The 22,280-nt window shown below is 36.7% G+C and overlaps 1 protein-coding gene across 1 annotated transcript in view; it reads left to right on the top strand.

Annotated features, from left to right (window-relative positions):
• Positions 1-22,280, top strand: part of CDH23 (cadherin related 23) — a 469,716-nt gene that overhangs the window by 139,039 nt on the left and 308,397 nt on the right. Inside the window, exons 7-8 of the mRNA XM_088144253.1 lie at positions 14,905-15,099; positions 16,370-16,498. Of these exons, the coding sequence (XP_088000379.1) occupies positions 14,905-15,099; positions 16,370-16,498 (324 nt within the window). The remainder of the gene's footprint in view (positions 1-14,904; positions 15,100-16,369; positions 16,499-22,280) is intronic.

Genomic DNA, 22,280 nt, shown 5'->3' with positions numbered 1-22,280 from the left:
AGGTTAAGAGTAATTCAAAGAAACAGAAAGGCAGTGAAGAAACACATTAGCAATTGGGCAGGGACCTAACCTGCACGTAATCTACTTGAGATGTCTCAGGGCCTCTTCCAGTTTTTCCGAAGAGATTTGCCTGAAACAACTCAGACAAAGTACCATTCTGAAATCCTCCGTGGATATAAAATCTGGAAATAGAGCTGGAGGGAATTTGTCTAAAAGAAGATGGCAAATTCTTCACGATGTTGAATAGATAATCTAGGATTATTAGACTGGGCAAAACTCTAAACAGGACAGTTATTTGTTATGTTTCTATGTGAAAAGGAAAAAAGCTTATCCGTCCACATAATAGCTTTATAGCATTCCAAATAAAACTAAATAAGGCATTAATGATTCACAGAGCATGCCTCCAGTACAATAATGTTCAAATTTTCATTTCTAGTCCACATCTCTAAATAAGTGGTAGGGCTGCTCCCCAGACCAGGCGTTATAGTAGAGAACAATCAGTCCGCAACATGGTGATCAATCAGTATCAACCCTTTCAAAAAATCCAGTCTAAGGTAGGACCTCCATTGTAAGTACTCCCTTCTGTGGTCTGTAAGAACCATGGTAGCAAATCTTGCCTATCGTACACATGCATATTCAAACACAGAGATCCAAACATCTTGGTGACTCCAGGAGCACGACTGACAAGAGTTGGGTATCTCAGTAACTCAGTAGTAAACTCCATTATCTATTGGGTTGGCACAGACACTGAAGGAGAATTTTTTTAGTGTACATTTCAACAGGAGACCAGGACACAATTACATTCATTGAAGCACAAATTGATTTATTAACAGAATCAGTAGCAGACACCAGAGAGAGAAACCTAAAGAGCAGTGGGGTTACAAGCCTTCTTTATAGTTGATGTAAATTATTCTTTTATTTGAAAGGTACAATAAAACTTACAGTTAGTCATTAGTTATGTGATAAGATATAGCAGTCAGACTGATTGATAAAGTAAATCTTAATGGTTGGGTTTATTCGTATGTGTATTGAAATATATAAAAATGGATGGAGAGGATGAAATAATGCCTCTTCTACATCTTTTGGATTAAACAAAGGGACCTAAGAATTTGTATCGAAAGAATTTGTAACTAATTGTTATTTTAGCTTAGCTGATGTCTAAAAACCGTAAGTTCTCAGCACCAGTAATTAATTATTTGTGGCCAGGCTTGAATTACTGTGGTTAGCACTTTAACTTATCTTGCTAATGCCTTGTTACAGCATTTTGCTGGGAATTTTTAGTTGAGTTTGAGATACTTTTTTTCTCAAAGCATGTGCACAATTTAGGATTCTAAGTTGGACCCCTTGATTTTTCTCCTACAACACAAATAGGAGATTAGATTCCTTGCATGAGAACCAGATACTGGAAAGTTCTCAGAGGACTTGTATTTAGGGAAGACACCATCTTGAAAGATCAATACTTTTATCTCCCTCTCTCTCTTTGACTGCTTCATAATGCACTTTGTTACTGGGACTATGTAGAATCTGCATTCAAAAGCCACATAGGCACTCAAATAGCTGCTGTCATGAATCCCGGCAAAGCAGCTGCATCTTTTTATGACTTTGTGCAGCTGCCATTTGCACCCAGTGATCTTTCTGGGAGGGGGAGATGGTTTTGTTGAAGGAGTTCTTGACAGGATCTGTATGCATGTGCTTCTAATCTGGGCCTTTGCACAGCTGTATTTGTTACTTCAGATATTAATAAAAGATGCCATTTATATAGCTGCCTTTGCTACCTCAAATAGAGGTAACCATAAGGTTATAGTCATGTATTGGATTTTTTTGCACTTTTCTAGCATAATCCTTTTATTATTGCAGACGCAACAGAATGTCGGAAAGAAGCAGTGGAAATGGGTTAGTCACTAGGCCCATCCCTCAGGTTAATTCTCCAAAATCTAAACAAAGGAGGGCCAAAATTGATGTGGTGGGAGAAGCTGGCAAAAAGAAAAACAAAAAAGATTAAAGGTCTGAAAACAGGCCAAAATGGGTATGTAAGTCACTTATATCCTTCTACTGGCAGCGACCCACTGTTTTGACTGGCTTCATTCTTACCTGCAATTCTTATTCAGATGAGCTGTATCTGTGCAATTTCTGCCAAGTCTACTTGAGATGCCAAGCTAAGTTGTGAAGTCTAGAGAGATCTGTGATTTATTGTCAGGCCCAGGTTTGAGAAGTCTGATAGGTAACCAGAAATAATAAAAGAGACGATGATGATTATGTACTATTGTGTCAGTGTCAGCTCCTAGTGACTCATAGACTGTCTTTCTCCAATATGATCTATCCCCAACCCCATCCTTCAGGTCTTCCAACAGGGCACCCATTGCTGCTGTAACTGAATCCATCCACCTTGCTGTTGGTTCTCCTCTTCTTTTCTTTCCTTCCACCTTTCCCAGCATTATAGACTTTTCCAAAGAGCTACGTCTTTGTATAATGTGTCCAAAGTAGGAGAATTTGAGCCTGGTTGTTTATGCCTTGAGTGAGAACTCATTTGTTTGATAATCCTTTTGTTTGGTTTTTTTGGCTATCCACAATATTCTCAGGAGTTTTCCCCAATGTCAAGGTTCAAAATACAAGAAACCTGAAATCAAATTGGTACTGTCACAAGACCTCCTGAGTGGATTGGAGGCAGTCTCTTTCAGCTAAATTAATGAGAGAATGATTGTGAAAAAAAGGAATGTGATGATTTGGAAATGACTGATTAATTACTGACCCTTTTTTTCAATCCAATGGTTATATTCTTTTTGCTGACTTATGCACATCAAGTAGAATAATATAATTACAGTGCAGAAATCCAAATTAAAGCATCCCTGAAAGAAGATTGTCTAGTGTCTGCTTGAATACACAGTTATTACTTCAGTTAAGGGGTTTTCTGATATAAAAGATACATTTTATTTTGAAACACTGCTCATTGCTCCAGTCAACAGATTTTCTGATACAGAATAACTATTTTCAAAATGCTATTTTTGCACTTTGCCAAAAAAAGAAATCCATTTTTCTCCCATTTTGCAGAGAGTGGGAGGATCATAAAGTCATCCAAAAAAATAAAGCATAGAAGCACAAAATTTGAAGGAGGACAGAAGTACAGAATTTAAGCAATTGAGCATAGAGTCTTGGTCAGTATGGAAATCCAAATTAACACAGCCCTAGTGGACAGCTGTCTTGAACAGATCCGGTGAAGGGGAGATCATTACTTTTCTGAGAAACTGTTTCTACTGTCATACTGTCCATTTCTAAAAGTATTGTTATAACATTTGCTTTGGAAAAAAAAACTTAGCAAATAATTTAAAATTATCTACACCCATTGGAAGATCCAGTGTTCAAGGGAAAAAAATCCACTGGTGGGTATTCAACAACTCAGGCAGGCAGATACCTTTTTCATCAACTGATAGTTGAAGGAAGCCAAGAGACCTTCCTATAACTTAAATCTTGTAAAATTTTGTACTCTGATCTCTGGAACTATAAAGAATTGGTCTTGACCCTCCTCTTTGTGACATCCTTTCACATTTTTGAAGACTACTATCCTATCTCCCCCACAGTCTTCTCTAAACTAAACATACTTAGCTCTTCAGTCTCTCTTCATAAGATTAAGATTCTAGCTCCCTCATGTCCTCGCTGTCTTTCTGTGAATTAGAGTTTGTGAATCTTTCTGGACATGGTACACACAATGGGGTCTGAGTAAAGCAGAATAAAACAGAGCTGTTATTTACTGTGATTTAGAAACAATATTTCTGTTGATGCAACCTAAAATTGCATTTTCCCCCAGCAGCATCATATGGCTAACTCATGTTTAATTTGGAATCAATTGCAAATCCAATATTTTTTTCAGAAGAATTTCACCAAGCCAGTTATCCCCTTTCATATACTCTGCGTTTCATTTTTGTTTCCAAAGAAAATAAATTTGCATTTGTTTCTATTCTGTTATTTTTTGCCCATTCTCTACCCTAGCACCATTGTTTTATTTTTATTTGTCTTTTGTGGTATTGGTTATTTCACCAACTTTTGTTTTCATTTGCAAACTTGATAAGCTTACTATCCACCTCTTCAATAAAAATATTGAAGAACAAAGGATTCATGACTGATCTTTGTGGTATCCCTTTCAATAACTCTCCTCAATGTAATGAGCACATCTTGAGTATACTTTCTGAGCCAGATGTATATCTGCTTAATTGTCTATTATCTACCTCACATTTAACTAACTTGCTAATCAGACTAGAAGAAATGTTGGTGCAGTTTTATTGTATCAAATCTCTTTGCTTCCTTCAACTATCAGTTGATGAAAAAGTTGATCTGCCTGCCTGAGTTGTTGAATACCCATCAGTGGATATTTTCCTTGAACGTTGGATGATCATCTTCCAATGGGTATAGATAATTTTAAATTATTTGCTAAGTTTTATTTTTCATATTATCAAAACCAAATAGAAAAATTCTGGTAGATTCTTAATATTTCTGGCAATTAAGGGATGACACAAGAAGTTCTGAATATGCTTAGTGAAGTACTTTGCATGAATTTGACCTATGGGGGGGAAATACAGATTTTAGTTAAATGTTGAACTCTAAATATCCAAATGGGTTGGACCTGATTATAGAAAGAATTACTGGAAGGATGTTGTCTTGACCGGAATGTTGTTCTTGCTTTAGCCTGTCAATATAAGCTTGTCAGTCTATTTCCATTACTGTCTCTCATTTCATCGACCTTCAGACAGCTGTTCAGCCAGATTGCCTGTCGTTTACTCATTATTTGCATTTGGTACAATGTGTGTGCTTTTTGCATGCTAATCATTTGTACCAGCTTCCCATTGTCCATTCTAGAATGACTTTGCCTTAGAAGGGCCATATGGAGGTCCTGCGTGAATGTATGGTTACAGACCTACAGCGTTAGCAGGAGAATGAAATGAAACAGGTTTTGAAGTTTATTAGGGACACAGAAAGGAATGTCATCAACAAAATTTGGGCTCTTAACTTGCAAATGCCAAATCACCAAAGGCTTATGGCACTACGGAGAGCTTGGAAACCAATGTAAATCTTTAAAAAAAGGAAAGGAAAAATAAAGCTTGCTCCGGTGGAAATGTTACTGGGCAGAGAAAATGTCCTGATTTTTTGCTCTTGGTTGTGATTAAATGAATTAGAATTTGTTTTAGAAATTCTTTCCAAGAGGAAATAAATTTCAGAGAAATTCTCACAGGATGAGCAAGATGCTGTTATACGTAGTTATGAGGTGGACAAGAGTTCTGTATAGATCTCCTGTTTTTCATTAAACAAGCTTAGCTGCACTGCTCTGCATTCACCCTGGCTTCCCACACTTCAGTTAAATTCCAAAGTAATATACGGTAAGGCAGTGTTGTCCAAACTTGGCCACTTGAAGATGAGTGGACTTCAACTCCCAGAATTCCCCAGCCAGCCATGCTGGCTGGCTGGGGAATCCTGGAAGTTGAAGTCCACTCATCTTCAAGTGGCCAAGTTTGGACAACACTGTGGTAAGGGAACTCCTCATATCAGACTTTTTCAGTAGTTAAGAGTGTTGCACTTCAGAAATATTTGGAAAATTTCTCCTTCCTCTACACATTTGTTGGAAAACTTAAAAGTTCATATGCGCCCAGCTTTTAACTGCAACCCCCCCCTTTTTTTTTTCTTTGAAGCCCCTGGCCAGATCCTGTACATTTTCATCCTTTTTTTCCAAGCTTCTCTCTCCACACCCAGTTTGGTCCTGTTCTGTCCTGTTTTTGGAGAGTTATCCTGCCGATGGACAGAAGGACAGACAGAGTCCTGAACCCCTTTCTATAAATTATTTCCAACGTTGCATTGGGTTGGGGGGGGCGGGGGATCAGCCTAAGCAGCATTTTTTGAGCAAACCGTTTTTCTTAAGTCTGTTCAGATTATTAAATAGTTTTGAAATTGTGTACTTTGATTTTGAATGCTTGAATAGTTTAAGCAAAAATTAAAAGCAAAATGGTGTTATGATGCTTTTAATAAAATGGGCAGCTGGAAAATTAAAAAAAAAAATCTCCCTGTGCCCTCATCTTTATTACCATCCAGTGCTTATCCTGTTTCACAAGAGCCAACTTACATGATTTAAGCTCTCTCTCCTTGACACAGATGGGCATTTGGCATTAGGCCAGCTGGATGCGATTGCTGGAGCGAACAACGTTCTAGGTGTTCTGCAGGTTGTGGCCCGTGAAATGATTTTGATACGGTGGAACGCTCTTAAAAGTCCAGCGCAGATCTACTCTGCTTGCAGGTTTATTCTTTAAGCAGAATCTTTATTGCACCTGTCTGCCAAATGTTTTTATACACTGACTGAACTTCAGTTCAGTAGCGGTTTTGGTGTGCTTATGATGTCTAATTTATTTGGGATAGTTGTGTGGTGAATTTAACCCTCACTGGTAAATTCCCGATATATTTCACATCAGTTAAGAATAGGTTTTCTGCTTGGTTGATAGGGAGAAATCTGTGGCAATCATATATCCTCCTCAGTGCCCTTCATTTTCTTCTGCTATGCAGGAAGGTCTCTTGTTTTCCTGGCACACAGCCCACTCTCTGTCCAACTATAGTTTTGGGTCTCATTCCTCAATATATGTATGCCTGTCCATTCCATTATGATTAAGACACTCATTTAGATGTAACAAGACATCGTTTTCAATTTTGATATAACTGACAAAATTTGACAAGGGCAAGGGCCTTCTTTCCATCAAATGATGTCCAGAGTATTTTAGACGAGAACTGTGACTACTTGTGGGCTTACAAGCTTCTGTGTGTGCATGTATGTACATGTATGTATATGTACAAGTAGTCTTCATATAGTGACTGCCTTGTTTAGCGGCCATTTGCAGTTATGATGGTGATGAAAAAGTAACTTTGCAACCAGTCCTCACATTTATGACCTTCGCAAGTCCAAAGGAAAGCTGAAGTAAGATCATAAGCAGAGTTGCAGTTTCACTTGGTGAAAACCGCAACAACTGAGTTGCCAGTCCCAGTTTTGGTTGCTAAACAAGGACTACCTGTATATATATATGTGTGTGTGTGTGTGTGTGTGTGTGTGTGTATCCCTGTCCCTACACATAGAAAACTAGCTTTCATAGGGAAAAAAAAAATAGCCTAGCCTCCTCCTTCCATTATGCAAGTTTCATGCACAATTTGTAATAGAAAAGTCCAGACACTAATTTTTCATCTGCTTTATGTAACAGTTAGACCCATGTTTTACATCTATAGAAGTAATTGTTTCTGATGGTGTGAGTAGATTTTACCTAGTGTTTGATACACAGGCACAATTTCCGTGCTTCAGGTAGTAGCACTTTGACAGGTGAAGTTTGGATTGCACGCAGAAACTTGCACTGCAAGTACCACGGAAAACTAGACATGGCTCATCCTAATATGGGTCATCCTGTTTTCTTTCTGGCCAAGAAAATCTCTGGAAACCTGTCAGCTTCAGCACAAAAAGTGGCAGTGGAAGAGTCTCCTTGCCTTTTTGCCTACTTGCTTCTCGAAATCCCCCAACCTACTTTTTCTCTTCAGGGCAAATGAATCACACAGTCTCTATGTCAGTGTTGTCCAAACGTGGCCACTTTAAGATGAGTGGACTTCAACTCCCAGAATTCCCCAGCCAGCATGGCTGGCTAGGGAATTCTGGGAGTTGAAGTCCACTCATCTTAAAGTGGCCAAGTTTGGACAACACTGCTCTATGTAGAAGATAGAAAATATTTTTACAGAAAAGCGTGGGGCATGCACAGTTCTCTACTTCTTTCTCGGAACACGTCGGGAAATTATTATACCTTTTGTTGAGGTGACTTGTTAAAAAATAAAATCATGGGGCCATTTGGGTCCACTTGTAGGAGGGGGGGTGCTTGCCATTTTGTCTTTAAGAGTAGAACTGTATAAAAAACTTAAACATTGAAAAACCAACACCGAGAGAGAAGTACTGTGAAGATTATGGGGAGGTAAATTATCTCTCTTGATTATCCACAATATTTAAAAAACATTTTGGCACTTAATTTTGAATGAGCACTTATATACATTTGCGTGTTTTTTAGAGTTGACTTGTCTGAGCAGATTACATTCAATTTTTCACTGTTAAGTGCAAGCCCAGTCTGAAGAAAACTGTATAAAAATGTATTTGACTCCCTTGATTGCATTGCTTAGAACTTTTATATTGCATTTAATAACCAGATTCTATAAAGAGGTATTAAAATTGTGACTGCATCCAGTGAGCTTGTCAGATATTTTATACAATTTTATTGCTGCAGGGACGTAATATTTTAAAAGTATACTTTTATAGATTAGATATTGGTAGATATTAGATAATACTTATTTTTGGTGTGTGGGTGTATATATCAATCTTTTTTCTTAGCACAATATTCCATGGGTTGGATCAAGGAAACTACAAAGAACAAATAATTTCTTAAATTTACTGCTTACAAATTATTTAAGGTAGCCTGCTTTAAAAATCAAATTGCCAGATTAACCCCAGAGGGATTTTAACATACTAAGATATATATATTAGTATATTATATTATTAGTAATTATATATATATATATATATATATATATATATATATATAAATTATATATATATATATATAATTTAAGAAAATATTTGTTTTTTAAAATGTAACCTATTACAAGGAAATAAATGTTTTAAAAGCAGTAAGTTGCATAGTACACTCAGAACTTGTGACATTTAGAAAATTTGTTATGGAATCTATTTTGATGGCTCGTAGTCTCCTTGTTCCAACCCATGAAGTATTGTGCTAAGAAAAAAAGATTTATGCTCACTCAGGTCCCTGTTGACAAAAAGTTTAGCACTGTTTGATTGAGATGCTTTGTATCTCAATGATGAAGTATGAATAAAATAGCAAAACACTTAGCTAACTTCTCTGTAGTCTTTATTCAAATAATAATACTAGAATATGTTGTTGTTCAGATGGATTATTAGTTGATCAACATGCATGCTGTAGAAGAAGGAATGTCTTTTTAGCCTGTTTGCTGACTTCTCTCATTTGGGACTGTTTTACTACTGATGGTTTTGTCTGGGTTATGCAATTGGGAACAGGTTATAGACTGCGTTGGTTCCCCTGCCCATCCCTGTACAGCACGAATGCTACTTGGCAAGCTTAACTGTTGTCACAAAACAAAAAATTAACTCAGTGCCTTCCCCCACAAGACCATTCCATTCTGTTTCCCATTCCAGTTTTTAATTTCTCTTCAACTGGAGTCAAATTCTTTGGAAATACTCTCCTAGAGTTGCTTGTTTCCCACACATTTTTCCATAAGTGAATGGTCCTTAAGGTGATTTTATTTTTTTTATTTTTTAAAGACTTTCTGCCTCTGCCAATCTCAGGATATTGTGAATCTTTTGTTACCATCCTCTTTCACTGGCAGATTTTGACTACTGTTTGCTACTGAGACTGATAAGGAAAAATAAATGCATAGAAAAACTGACTTTCTATCACTATTGAATATTCTGCTCTCCAGAAAAGAAAAGCAGTTTGACAAGGCTTATATAAAAATAGAATGTTTCAAGCCTTGTTCTTGTATTTCCCCAAGACTGAACACAAAGGACCACCTTGGGTACCCTTTCCTCAACTAGGAGGCTCTTCAGATGGTCGTTCAAGCCCTGCTCATCTCACATTTGAACTATTGCAATGCAGTCTACATAAGGTTGTCCTTGAAGGCCTTTCAGAAACTACAGCTGTTTCAAAATGCAGGGGTATAGGCAGTGGGGGCAACTCTCATTACACATATATGTCATCACTGCTTCATGAGCTTCATTGGTCACCAGTTGACTTCCGGGTGCAATTCAAGGTGCTGGTCATGACCTATAATCCCCTTTGTGGCATAGAGTCTGGTTATTTGAGGGAGTGCCTATCTCCTATGGTTTCTGCCCATCCTGTACAATTAGGCAGAGTGAGTACACTCTGGGTTCCTTCAATTAAATGTTGCCATCTTGTGGGATCAAGGAAGCGCACCTTCCCTGTCACAGTGCCTGCTCCCTGAAATCGCCTCCCTATTCTTTTATGGTTGTAAGCTGCCCAGGGTGTTTTTGGAGTTGAGCCTCAAAATTTAGTAATAAATAAAAAATAAAAAGGAAAAAAGGAAGGATCTGGCCAGATAGCACTTAGTTAAGTCCAGAAATGAGAATACTCTTGCCTATAAAATAGTGTCTCAACTGGTGACATTTTAAGACATCTGACATCTGAGACTCTAACTCCTGAATCAAATTTGCATTGGGCCTGCTGAAAAAATTCTTTTCAGAGCCTTACATTACAGCTTTTATGTGAGACACAATAATAGGAAAATTCTACTCTTTATTTTTGCTGTAGACAATTTAGTGGCCAAAATAGTTTTTCATGTTTAAAAGAGTAACTAAAGGAATACTTACTCTTCTAAACATGAAAATCTATTAAGTATCTAAAGGAGTACTTAAAAAGATGATTTGTATTAATCAAGTGCAAGTTTAGCCTTCTAAATGTTACTGCTACTGGAACTATTTCTAAAGCTACTGTCACACCTTGCAAGACCTCATTTAAATGGTCTAAATTTATGTACTTCCTTTCCTCCTTATTAACGGTTAATCTGTAATACTTTTAGTCTAAAGTCTAATAGAATAAAGCATGAAAAACTAAGTAAGCGCTTCTCAGAAACTGAATAAGTCCATTTTGTTAGAAATAAGTGGCTTAAATTGATCCTGCAAAGCCTAAGAAATATTTAGAATGCTACTGAAAGAAGCAGGTGAAATCTTTGCAAATGTTAACACTGGCAAAAGGCAAATACTTAAAAGATTTCAGGTTTTAAAAAGTTTTTATCCTAAAGCCATTTTAACAAAAGTCTGTTTCACTAAGAAAACCAAATTCTGCTATTTGCCATTAGTTCGTTACTATAGTCCCTGGGCTATTGGGGAGAATAGTTCAAGATAGAGGCTCATAGAGGATACAGAGGGATAAAAATCTTGCAAGGAAAATTAATATGGTCAAAGTAGAAAAAAAGAAAAAAGGTATGGATGAAGGCAGACAGACAGAATGACAGATGAACAGATGACAAGGATCAACTTTCAACTCTTCCTGTCTGATATAATATTTCCCCCCTATTTATTAATAGCTGTTTCCCTTCTTCCTGATATCATGTGAGATATTTGGTAAATGTTCTAACTACACATATGTATCTGATGTGATGTGGGATATTTATACATGTGCGTATGTATACATATATTTCTTTCACACTGTTCTACAAAAAACATTTCAGCAAGATGGGTATGTAGCATACAAAACCAAGCTTGTTTAGCTTCAGTGGTTGATCTGCATCAGGTGTCTTTGGAATGAACAGAACTGTGTTCTGTACAAATTTTAGAAGTTTTATATGCTGCAAGATTTTCTAAACCTAAAGATTTGTTCCTCAAATCTCTTTCAACTGTGTAGACTGCACTTAGGTATTCAAGTAAAGTTCAGTGTAATGTTCATTTCAAAAATTCAGTGTAAATTTTAACACTGAAATGTATTGTAGCAGAGATAGAGAAAGACTAAAAAATTAAGCATGTGATTTGTGGCCCCTTCTGTAGGAATATAGGAATTTTGAAAAATCTGAAATTGATCATGATTATCATGATTAAATGTTGGTACTATGCATCATATAGAAATATTTTCTTTAATAAAACTTTTCCCTGTTTTGTAGACATGCTTTCTGAAATATACATAAATTAGATTGGTATGCACTTTCTTAATGAGAAAGCATTAGGAAAAGCCAAAGACAGTTCTTGATTAATTTTCCTGCACAAATGTGATGGGCCTTTGATATATGTCTAATGAGAGAAATTTATACTTTGAGTTGTAGCTTTTCTTCTACTGTAAAATATTTTCTATGTGGTATTTCAGCTGGGCTAACAATTGTATGCCCAGCTAGACAATCATACTTGGCAGATCTCAAGATATCAAACCAGGTCTATAAGTTAGACTGGGAAGCTGAAAAACCATCGCAGGACAAGACAGTAGCAAAGCATGAAAAAGAAAGAAAAGAAAATGACACGAATAAGCTTGACTTGAGGGAGACTTTATCTTTACCTTAATAATTATCCACATTTCCATTAGTTAGAAAGGGGTGGAGGTTAAGTGCTAACATTTTAAAAAATATGCTGATACAAATTAGCAGCTAGAGAATTCTCAGCCATTGATTGACTTTGTGCCATCAAGTCTGGCTCAGTTTTTAGGGTCAGCCTACACAGACCTTTTCCAGGATGATCTGTCCACAACTTGGTCCTTCAGGTCTCCCAAAAGGCACCCATCACCTTCCTGCTGGTTGCCCTCTTCTTCTCTTTCCTTCCACCTTTCACAACATTATAAACTTCTTGAGTGAGCTGGCTCTTTGCATAATGTGTCCAAAACATGATAATTTGAGCCCAATCATTTGTCCCTCATTCTTAACAACTTCTTTGATTTCATTTCATATTTGCTCTGGTTCTAATCAATGAGGCTCAGGACTTCAAAGTCCTTGATGTTCTCCTTAAAAATGGTGGCTATACGCTCAAGATCACACCATGGAAATTTGGAACTTGCGTATGAGCAGCTTGTGATCTGTTCCACAGTCAGCACTTGGCCATATCTTTGCTGTTATAACTGAGCATTACCACTACATTGTTCCATTAATATAGTCAGTTGGCTTTCTGTGTGCTTCATCTGGTGATGTCCATATGTATAGGTGTCATTTTGGTTGTTTGAGGACTGTGTTAGCAATGAAGAAATCATTGGATTGAGAAAAACTGATAAGTCAGGGTTCCTCAACCTCAGCAACTTTAAGATGGGTGGACTTCAACTCCCAGAACTCCCCAGCCAACATGCTGGCTGGGGAATTCTGGGAGTTGAAGTCCACCCATCTTAAAGTTCCTGAGGTTGAGGAACCCTGTGATAAGTCATTGTCCTGCTTCATTTTTATTTCCTTGGCCCTACAGTTCAACTATGTTTTCCTCCTTACTATTTCCTACTTTGGCATTCCAGTCTCCAACCACAAGCAGCACATCTTACTTGCATGCTCTATCAATTTCAGATTGAACCTGACCATAACACTTGTTATACGCCTCTTCTTCTGCATCACTGGTTGGAGCATAAACTTGGATCACTGTCATATTAAAGAATTTTCTGTGAATTCTGATTTTATTTGGTCAGTAAATTCTTTGCATCCATTTTACCCAAGAACTGTCTGCTATATCTTTCCTCACTATGAACGCAACTCAATTCCTTGTTTGTTTGTTTGTTTGTTTGTTGTGTATGTGTCCTAATAAAAAGTATAGTTTTCTGACTGAAAATGTCCAGTTCCAGTCCATTTCAGTTTGTTGATCCTTAAGATGTGTACTTCATTCATTAAATTTTTACTGTGTTGGGCTTTCCCATGTTCATGCTTCTTATGTTCCATGTTCCCACTGGAATTCTGTCTTTATAGCTTTGAGGATTTTCTTTTTCTGCATGGCAGCATCAGCTCCTAGACATCATGAAGGGTTTAATAAAGCGGTGTCATAAACATCATTCATTGCCAAAATATTCTCAGCTCTTCATCAACTGACCTGAAGAGCCCATCATCAGCATTATATTATCAGTAACATTACCTTACCTACCTATGTGTTCTTGGTAAAATACAGGAGTGTCTTTTCCCATGTTGTATGAAATGATGCCGTTGCTGTTGTGATCATCTGGCTCTAGCATCTATATCTCTGATGCCTGTGATATATGTACTTGTTTTCCTTAGATGGGCAGCTGGGATGATTTTTATACCTTGGGTGACCCTGCTGGGAGTATATATTCCTGGTGTATACTCCCAGTGTTCTTCCCTTATCCCTCCCCAACAAAATGAGGTAGCAGAGCGTGACTTGGGGCTTAATTTTTCTTAAAATATTATTGGGTTATTTCCACAAGTTTTACAATATATTCATAAAGTCCAGTGAAGATTGTTTGCTTTGAATTTTCTTTACAAGCTTCTTTTGTGATAAAACAATAATTTTCTAAAATCTCATGTCTCCTCTCCATTCTTTTAAGCACTTTGAAAAGCATCTGGGGTGTTTCATATAAAAGTTTTCAGTAGTACAGAAGAAATTATTTGATTTTAAATGTGAATATACAGTATCCTTCAAATGTTGCTAACATACTTAATTGGTAAGACCTCATCAGCTTTAAGAAAAAATTGTTGCATCTCATATGAAACCAAATTGGAACTTTTAATTATTTTTTTTTGCAAACATTCAGTAGATACAGTTTTTCCATTAGCAATTTATGGGTTTATAAATATGTGTATAAAGTCCATTATCTTCTCATTCCTTGAACTGATCATAATTATCCATGTATTTAAAGGCTCCAGGTTCCACTTAAAGGCTCCAGGTTCCTGTTCCTTAATCTTGGGTCAATAGATTGAGAGTCTAGCAGCCTTAAATTCAGCCTTTGTCCACCAAAACTCTTTTGAGTTCTGAATAATATGAATTGTTTTATTTGAAAAGTACCAAAGTAACAATTAGATTTCATACACCTAAACTTTCTTCATACTTGTGTTCATATTGTATTGTTTGTTTGCTCTTCAGAAATTATGTAAAAGCAAAGAAATAATTTGCCATATACAAGTCAAGGTCATATCACTGGAACTGTTTGAAACAAAATAAAACTTTAAGTAGAATTGTCATTTTAATGGTCATCTTTGTTTTGTTTTTTTACAAGAATAGATCATAATTATATTTCTTTAATGCTGTTCCTTTGGGATGATTGTTGCAGTCCAGTAGATTCATGAAGTCATTTTTACAATTTTTATCATAATATGGCAATCCCTGATCTTCTTTTTTAAACAGTAAAACTCGGGTGGTTCTAGTGAAAGAGTTTGCTGATTGCATATATTTTTTGCTATTTTTAGAACACACCAGTGGGAACTCCCATTTTCATTGTGAATGCCACAGATCCAGACCAAGGAGCAGGTGGAAGCGTGCTTTACTCTTTTCAACCACCATCCAACTTCTTTGCTATTGACAGCGGCCGTGGCATTGTATCAGTCATTCGTGCACTGAATTATGAAGTCACCCAGGCTTATCAACTGCAAGTGAATGCTACAGTGAGTATGAGTTCCCTTCTTTTCTGTCTCTTTTTCTCTTGAACTATGTAAGGGTCTGTAGAAAGGAACATACATTTTAGATGGACATTATAGTTAGCTTTCTTTAATTTGGGTTTCCTATGATGTGCTGTTTTAAAAGCAGAACAGAATCTATCTGCAAATTTATAATCTAAGCATATTATTTTAAAATGAGGGCTTTAATTGAGTTAGGACCCTGAGCATTATTTAAAGTTTAGGCACAACCTTGGAGCATGTAAAACACTTTGGAAGATGAGCAACCCACATTTTCGTTTCCGCTAAATAATCATAGTCAACCTGCATATATCTCAGAAGGAAATTAAAATCAAATTATATGGCCATGAGGCAGTTTAAAGCACATTAGTATTCCCTATAATCTGCATTCATGATATATTTCATGTAGGTTGTTTAATGAAGTTGGCTAATACTAACATGCTGAACACTTCAAACCTTCACCATGTTCCATAAGCACTCGTAGTAAAACAAGGAGGACCTTGTAGATCTCTTAGAAGGTATCTTTCAGTCAGTGGAGTACATGAATTTCTCCTGCTGTGGCTTAGACATGGGGGAAAAAGCGTGTTCTCATCCTGTCCTTGATAGCATTTGACAGGTTTTGAAATGGTGTGCTGTAATTCCAAAAGAAATGGAAGGTATGTGGCTACATTAGTGGTGAAGGTTGCTATGATATCTGACTGCTGTTTGGACTTGTCAGTTGCTGTTAGATCCAAACCTTGATAATAGCATGACTGAAAATAGTTTCTGTCTGACATTTTGCAGAGCATTTGTCAGTGAAAGAAAACCAACCACCTCTCCTCAGTAAAACATGGCTTCTTATGTTCAGTTCTAGAACTTTGTGGTGATAATAGAATAGTTGACTTTTTTTCATTTGTTTGTTTCCAAAGTCAAGCACTTATCACTTTGGTAGAGGGAAACTGGTGTTCCAAAATGGCTGGGATTTGCATCACTCATTTGAGAGGAGTGGGGTTTGGGGAAGGTTGACAAGTTTCTCTATTTTGTTTTTTTATTACAAAATATGTGTTTTAGGGCTTACACTACAATTTCCATCTCTTTCCACTGCTAAATGGGGGGAACCTGTGCCATCAGGTTTTAGTAGTCAATGTCAAACATAACTCCAAAAAAAGGAAGCTATGGGTGCAGAAGACCTACCTCACCTGTAGATGAAATTAGCTTTTTATTGTCTATTGATTTTCACTTAACATTATGTCAATATTGTCTCTTATACATTTTTAAGGATCAGGATAAAACCAAACCCCTCTCCACTCTGGCCAATCTTGCAATCACCATCACAGATGTACAGGATATGGATCCAGTTTTTATCAACCTGCCCTACAGTACGAACATCTATGAGAACTCCCCTCCGGTAAGAGCTCTGATAAAAGTATTGATGATACTACTGGAAACCTCTATCACATAATCTCTTTTGAAACAGATGTGCTATATTAATTATTATTTATAATAATTAATATAATTAATAATTATAGATTATTACGGATACTGGTGAGCTTCAACCCAACATCACCCATCATGTGCAAGAAGTCCAGAAAAAGGCTTTCCATCTATGGGTGGAAAGGTCAATGGTTCTAAAACCCTTTTATTGGGTTTGATAAGTAAGTTTCAGTAATGTAAAAGCTATTTTTGAGAATGATATGCAGTTAACTACGCCTACCCCCTTTTCATTGGAACATCCAGCAATTACTTTTCTTCCTGATGGTGGGTCTCCATACATCCATGCTGGTGTACAACAGCAAAAATCCAAAACAATATCAGTGTCACAAATTGAACTTGGCAGATTGTTTAGGCATCCACACATAAAGGTATAACAGGTTGATGATCAGTCGAATAGTGTATCAAGATAGGACTTGATTTCTCTGGATTGTTGCTGTTTTTCTTAGCATTTGTCCCTCATGGTAGCAGGGTCTACTTCCTTTTGCTCACCTGATAGCAAAGCTATCAATCTGTAATGTGATGTGGGTTTTTTCCCATCAGCTGGCTTGTCACAGAGCCCATTGCTGATTAGGGTTGAGAGGGAGTGACTGGATCAAGGTCACTCAACTAGCTTCTGTGCCTAAGGGAGGACTAGAAACCTGGGTATCCCCACTCCTGGTTCAGCACCTTAACCACTATACCATGTTGGTTCCCTGCATCTTCATATTGCCCAAAGTGGCTTGGGCTGTGTTGGCAGAAAGCACAAGATGGTGAGAAAAATGGCTGAGTGGTTTCAGTGTATAAAATGGTTTTCTTTGGTAATATTTGTTTCTCAATAGTATAAAAAATTATGTTTTGTAGCCAGATATGTAGCCAATCACATGCAGAATAGATGTGAATAAAATGCAAAATGGTTGATATTGTCAATATAAGAGCTTTAGGACTTCTCTAAGAGAAAGATTTTCCAACCATCTTAATAAAAGATGTATTATATAACTAACCAATAAAGCACTTGATGAAGCAGCTTAAAAGGCTTATAACTAATTGAAAGAGAGAGACATTGCTGCAGGAACCACAATGCAAATCATTTCAGAGTCTATATTAAATATTTTCTTCATGTAAGACACTATAAGCAATGAAGGAGGGGGAAAACCCAGTCTGATAATAGCAATGGGAAAAAAAAGAAATGAAAAGTTATTATAGAAATGAACACACATGTGCCCATATCATCTAAGATTGCAGACCATATCAGCCTCCCCAAGTGCTTTTGTGGCCATTAAAAGGAATATCTTTCAAAATAAATATAGCAGTGTCTCTAACTGCCCCTTTTCTATAGATACTTTTCATAACATGGATAATAAATGATGATAAGCGGTGCCAGTCTTAGCACTCAAGAAAAGAAAACTCTTGGAAGGATTTGTATCTAGTATGAAATGTGACTTTACCCATTGCCTAAAAGTCTTCCAGTTTGTTACAGAATATCTTAACTTCATTTCCTCCTTCCAACTTGATCTGAAGGGCAATCTTAGAGAACATCTATGTGAAGTACAATTCTGACCCAGAATATGGAGTGCCTTACTTCTTTTTAATGTATGCAGCTTTTACAGACTGATTTCCACATCATGTTTTGTGGTTAAACAGGTTTACATTGCCTGTTTAGCAAGAAAGGTTGTATATATTCAACAGTTGGCTCGCTCTGGGTCCCTTCAATTAAACAGTGCCATCTTTCAGAACCCAGGAAGAATGCCTTCTCTGTCATAGTGCCTGCCCTCTGTGAGCTCCACCCCCAAGATCTGTGGAGCTCCCACCCTGCCGATGTTCTGGAAGGCCTTAAAGACTTGGCTGTTCTCCTAAGTCTTGGGTTAGGTTGGATGGATCCTCTTGTGGGATATGCTTTGTAGATGTTTTTCTGTTGAGTGGCCAGATTTTCATTTTGTTTATTCATTGTGTTATTTAATTTTTATTCTTTTTTGCTATATAGTGACCTGGGAGCTGGGCAGTTGGGAGTTGGGCAGTGGAATGAAAAAGGCTCGTGCAATTAGAACTGTGATTCTTTTGCCATCTGAATTACTATACTAGCTAAGAAACTTACCTTCTTTCCTCTCAGTATGTTTTAAGTGCTTTCATAATTTCAAGAAAGTTTGGAATCTAATTGACTCAATATTTTTGAGAACGATTCCAGAAACACTCTAATGAATGATTTTCCCCTAAATGATAAGGTTGTATTTGTTTCATTGCATATCAGAATGAACTCCTTTTCCTCTTGCATCTTTATTAAGTATCTATGAAATAATTAGCTGAAAGTTTTTCTGTTGCCTATTTTTCATCTTATAGCACTTAAGGGTATTATCTGTCAATGAACATTTTAAGCTCACTTTTAACAGAAGAGCCAAATTGCTATCTCACTAGCAGTTCTGACTTCCTATGTGTGCTGCATAGTGAACTGTGTGTTATTTTTTTAAAAAAAAAAAGACAGAGCCCTGCATTGATGTTGGATGAGACATGTCTTTGTGTTGTCATAAATAAATACCCCAACCTGAAGTCTGAAGGACTGGGTACTATTTTTAATGGGATTATCTGTCATGCTCATGTAGATGCTGCTTCTTATGTTGACTTAAGAGGGTATTTAAATGTTAAGAAAAGACTCTGAAAATTCTGCTTGGCCAATCTACTTACATCTGTTTCTCTGCTTGTGTTTATCTCCACAATATGCCTGAGTTTTGGTGCCTTTGTAGAAAGCAGGAGTAAATGAATATAAATCCATGTACATTACTTTATTTTATTATTGGATCAAATCTTAAATTTTCCCCAACAGCATGCTATCCAGCCCATCACTGATGAGCCGGCAGAAGGGAAAGAACCGGATAAACTGCAGCAAATTACTGAAAAAAGATTCCTATCAGCCTTTTGACTGGAATTAAGGAGTGAAAAATGGGATTTCCTGCCTCTAATATCTATTCTTTCCAAGCCACCCTTCTATTCCCCTTCTCCCTGCTCTTCTTACTGTGATAATAAGCTGTAATTTCAAGTCCTTAATCCAAGGAAGGGAGGGAGGGAAGGAGAAGAATCAGGATATTGTACACAACAGCATATTTCATGTGGCCTAACAGACCCTTTCTGAAGCTTAAGTATGTTAGTTGCAAAGTGAGGGGATAAATGTCAAGCTATTCCTTTCTTTTTTAAAACATTGGATATATAATGTAAACTCTCTACAGCTACTGTAATTGCATAAAATAGTACTCATGTATGACCACATAACTTCCATCCAATTTAGCACTTACCAAAAAAGAGAAGAAGAAAGAATACAGATGAAGGCAAGCATTTTCAAGAAATTATAAAAGAAAATATAATGGAGCCATTGCCAGGCCTGGTATATACAGATTTTATTTTCTGCTATGCTGCTGCTCTGCTAAATCAGATCGGAGCTTGCGGTTAAAACCTCAAATTTACTTTATTTGTTCACAAACATTAGTGGGATTAAAAAACGGATAATGTCCATTATGGATAACAGTAGTACTGCTTGTACTAATTGTTGAACCCTTTTACTTTACAAATATCATTCCAGGGATGAGTGAATTGTAGAGGATCAGAAATGTGGTTTGTTCATCTTACCAGGTTTGAATGTCATTCATTCCAGCCATTCTTCAAATTCTTTAGAAAAAAAGCATGTTCCTGCACTATTAATGCATAAATATTGCTTCATACCTGGACCTCCAAATCCATAGACCATGCCTTGCCTGTTTTTTTTACTGAAAGATACATGTTTAGTTTGTGATTTGTTAAAATGTGCCTGACTATTTTTTTTTTTAAATCCTGAAATTGGAATATGTTCTTACTTTCTATTGGTTACAAGTCGTGGGTTTCCTTGAGAACTTTGTGTTCAGACTAAGGTTCTTTCACTGTGTTGAATTCTTTCAGCCTATGATATTCTTTGAAGGAGGTTAGGACTTTCATCCAACCCAGAATTCACACCTGGTCCCAACTGATTTCTTATTATTTAATAAATAGTTGCAGATTTGAACTGCAAGCGTTGAAGTCAGCACAGTATAACATCTCTTCATTGGGTTGTGATCGAACTGATCGAAGTGGATAAAGGATGTACTTTTATTCTGTCATAGCTATTAGTACCATAACAAATAGTGCACTTGTGGCTTCACGTGTTCCTCCAGCTCCTCCTCCAAAAGAATATTAACATTCAAAAGAATTAGTTGATTCATGCTGTCCTTGCCCCAAAGGCTTAGTATCTCTAAGTTAATTCCTCCCTATTTTAGACTTCCTGCGACTGCTTTATTAGAAGCTCAAGACTTTATTAAAAAATATCTTTGTACATCCTTTTTCTTCCTGTGAAAACATTGAGACAAATTTTCTTCTTCCTTTCACCCCCCCCCCGCCTCTCAGCAGGAGTATTATTGTAACAGAAGAGTTAGGCAGAGTTTTATTTCCCCATCCCTGCCTTCTGAGGGAAGAGCTGTGTTCAAGAATGATTGCATCTGCAGTAGTGTGCAAAACATTTAAATGTTTGATGTTTTAAACTCAAAATGCTCAGTTCTAAATTTGAAACAGTTGTTTAAAGTTTAAACCAGGTTGCTCCAGCCACGCCAGAAGTGTTGTGAGTGCAGTTTTGAGTACAAGCCACACATTCTAAGGATGAAATAAGGATGTTTTGAATAGATGGAAAACTCTGTTTCAAACTTGAGGCAACTGTTTAGATTCATATTAGACCAGTTTGAACTCCAGACATTTCCGATACGAAATGGTTTTGGGCAGCCCCTTATCTGCAGTGTTGTAAGTGAGCTGTTTGTTCTTCTGAGTAGCAGTTACTGTAGCAATCCTTGCTTTATTTCAAAATTAAAAATATGAATAGGAGAGAGAGGTTTGCTTTATTCAAGGAGTGATAGAAAATTGAGCAGAAATACTTAGGAACCAATCATGTGGTTCTTCAGTTGAAGGTGGAAGATCTAATGGATCTTTCATTAGAAAAATAGGTGGAGCCTTGATCACTTTGTTATGGCTATCTTAATTTTTTTTACCTTATCTTGTGGACATCCCTGGAGGGTGGGTGGGAATTTAGATCACTTGGCTAGTCTAAATCTTTTCCTTCCATTTCTTGCAATTAAAATGAAAAGAAAAATTTAAAAGGAAGCACCCTGGAAGGGGATATTCTTCATCAGGCCATTGCAGTCAATAGAGCATTAGATATTTCAGAATACTCCAGTACTGGAGCATTTAGAACAAATTATAAGCTTGTGAGGTCTCTTGCCAGATGACTGAATCTTAAAAGCTTTAAGAGGCTTTGCTCCAAGTGTCTCCATTAAGTTACAAGTGGTCATCAGCCTAGTTGTTCTCCTGGTCTTCCTCAGTAGAAGGCTTATATGATGTCATATTTTCAATGAATCTCCCCCCCCCCCGAGTAAAAATACAAACTTTTCTGTTTAAATTCTGTGTTTTTAAATTCTGTTGTTAATGAGATGGTGACTGTTTTAAATAATATTATAATATTGCATTTGTTTATGAGCCCCATGCAGTAATAAGTAAGTACATCTAAAAATGAGAGTAATCAAGAATTACAAAAGTTAGTCTGTACTGTAAGATCATAATTTTTCTTCCCAACAACTAATCACAGATTGTAAATTAAGGCAGGGTAATTAAGAATTACAAAAGGATATATATTTAAAATGGAAGGCAAAACATATATTCTGCCTTTTATATTGCTTTTT

This window comes from Python bivittatus, unplaced genomic scaffold (genome assembly GCF_059951505.1).
Source record: "Python bivittatus isolate LINGU-HERP-01145 unplaced genomic scaffold, Pbiv_v1 ctg000400_np1212, whole genome shotgun sequence".
Taxonomy (NCBI): Eukaryota; Metazoa; Chordata; class Lepidosauria; order Squamata; family Pythonidae; genus Python; species Python bivittatus.
The sequence above is the reverse complement of the archived record's forward strand: the minus strand, read 5'-3'. Positions and strand labels throughout refer to the sequence as shown.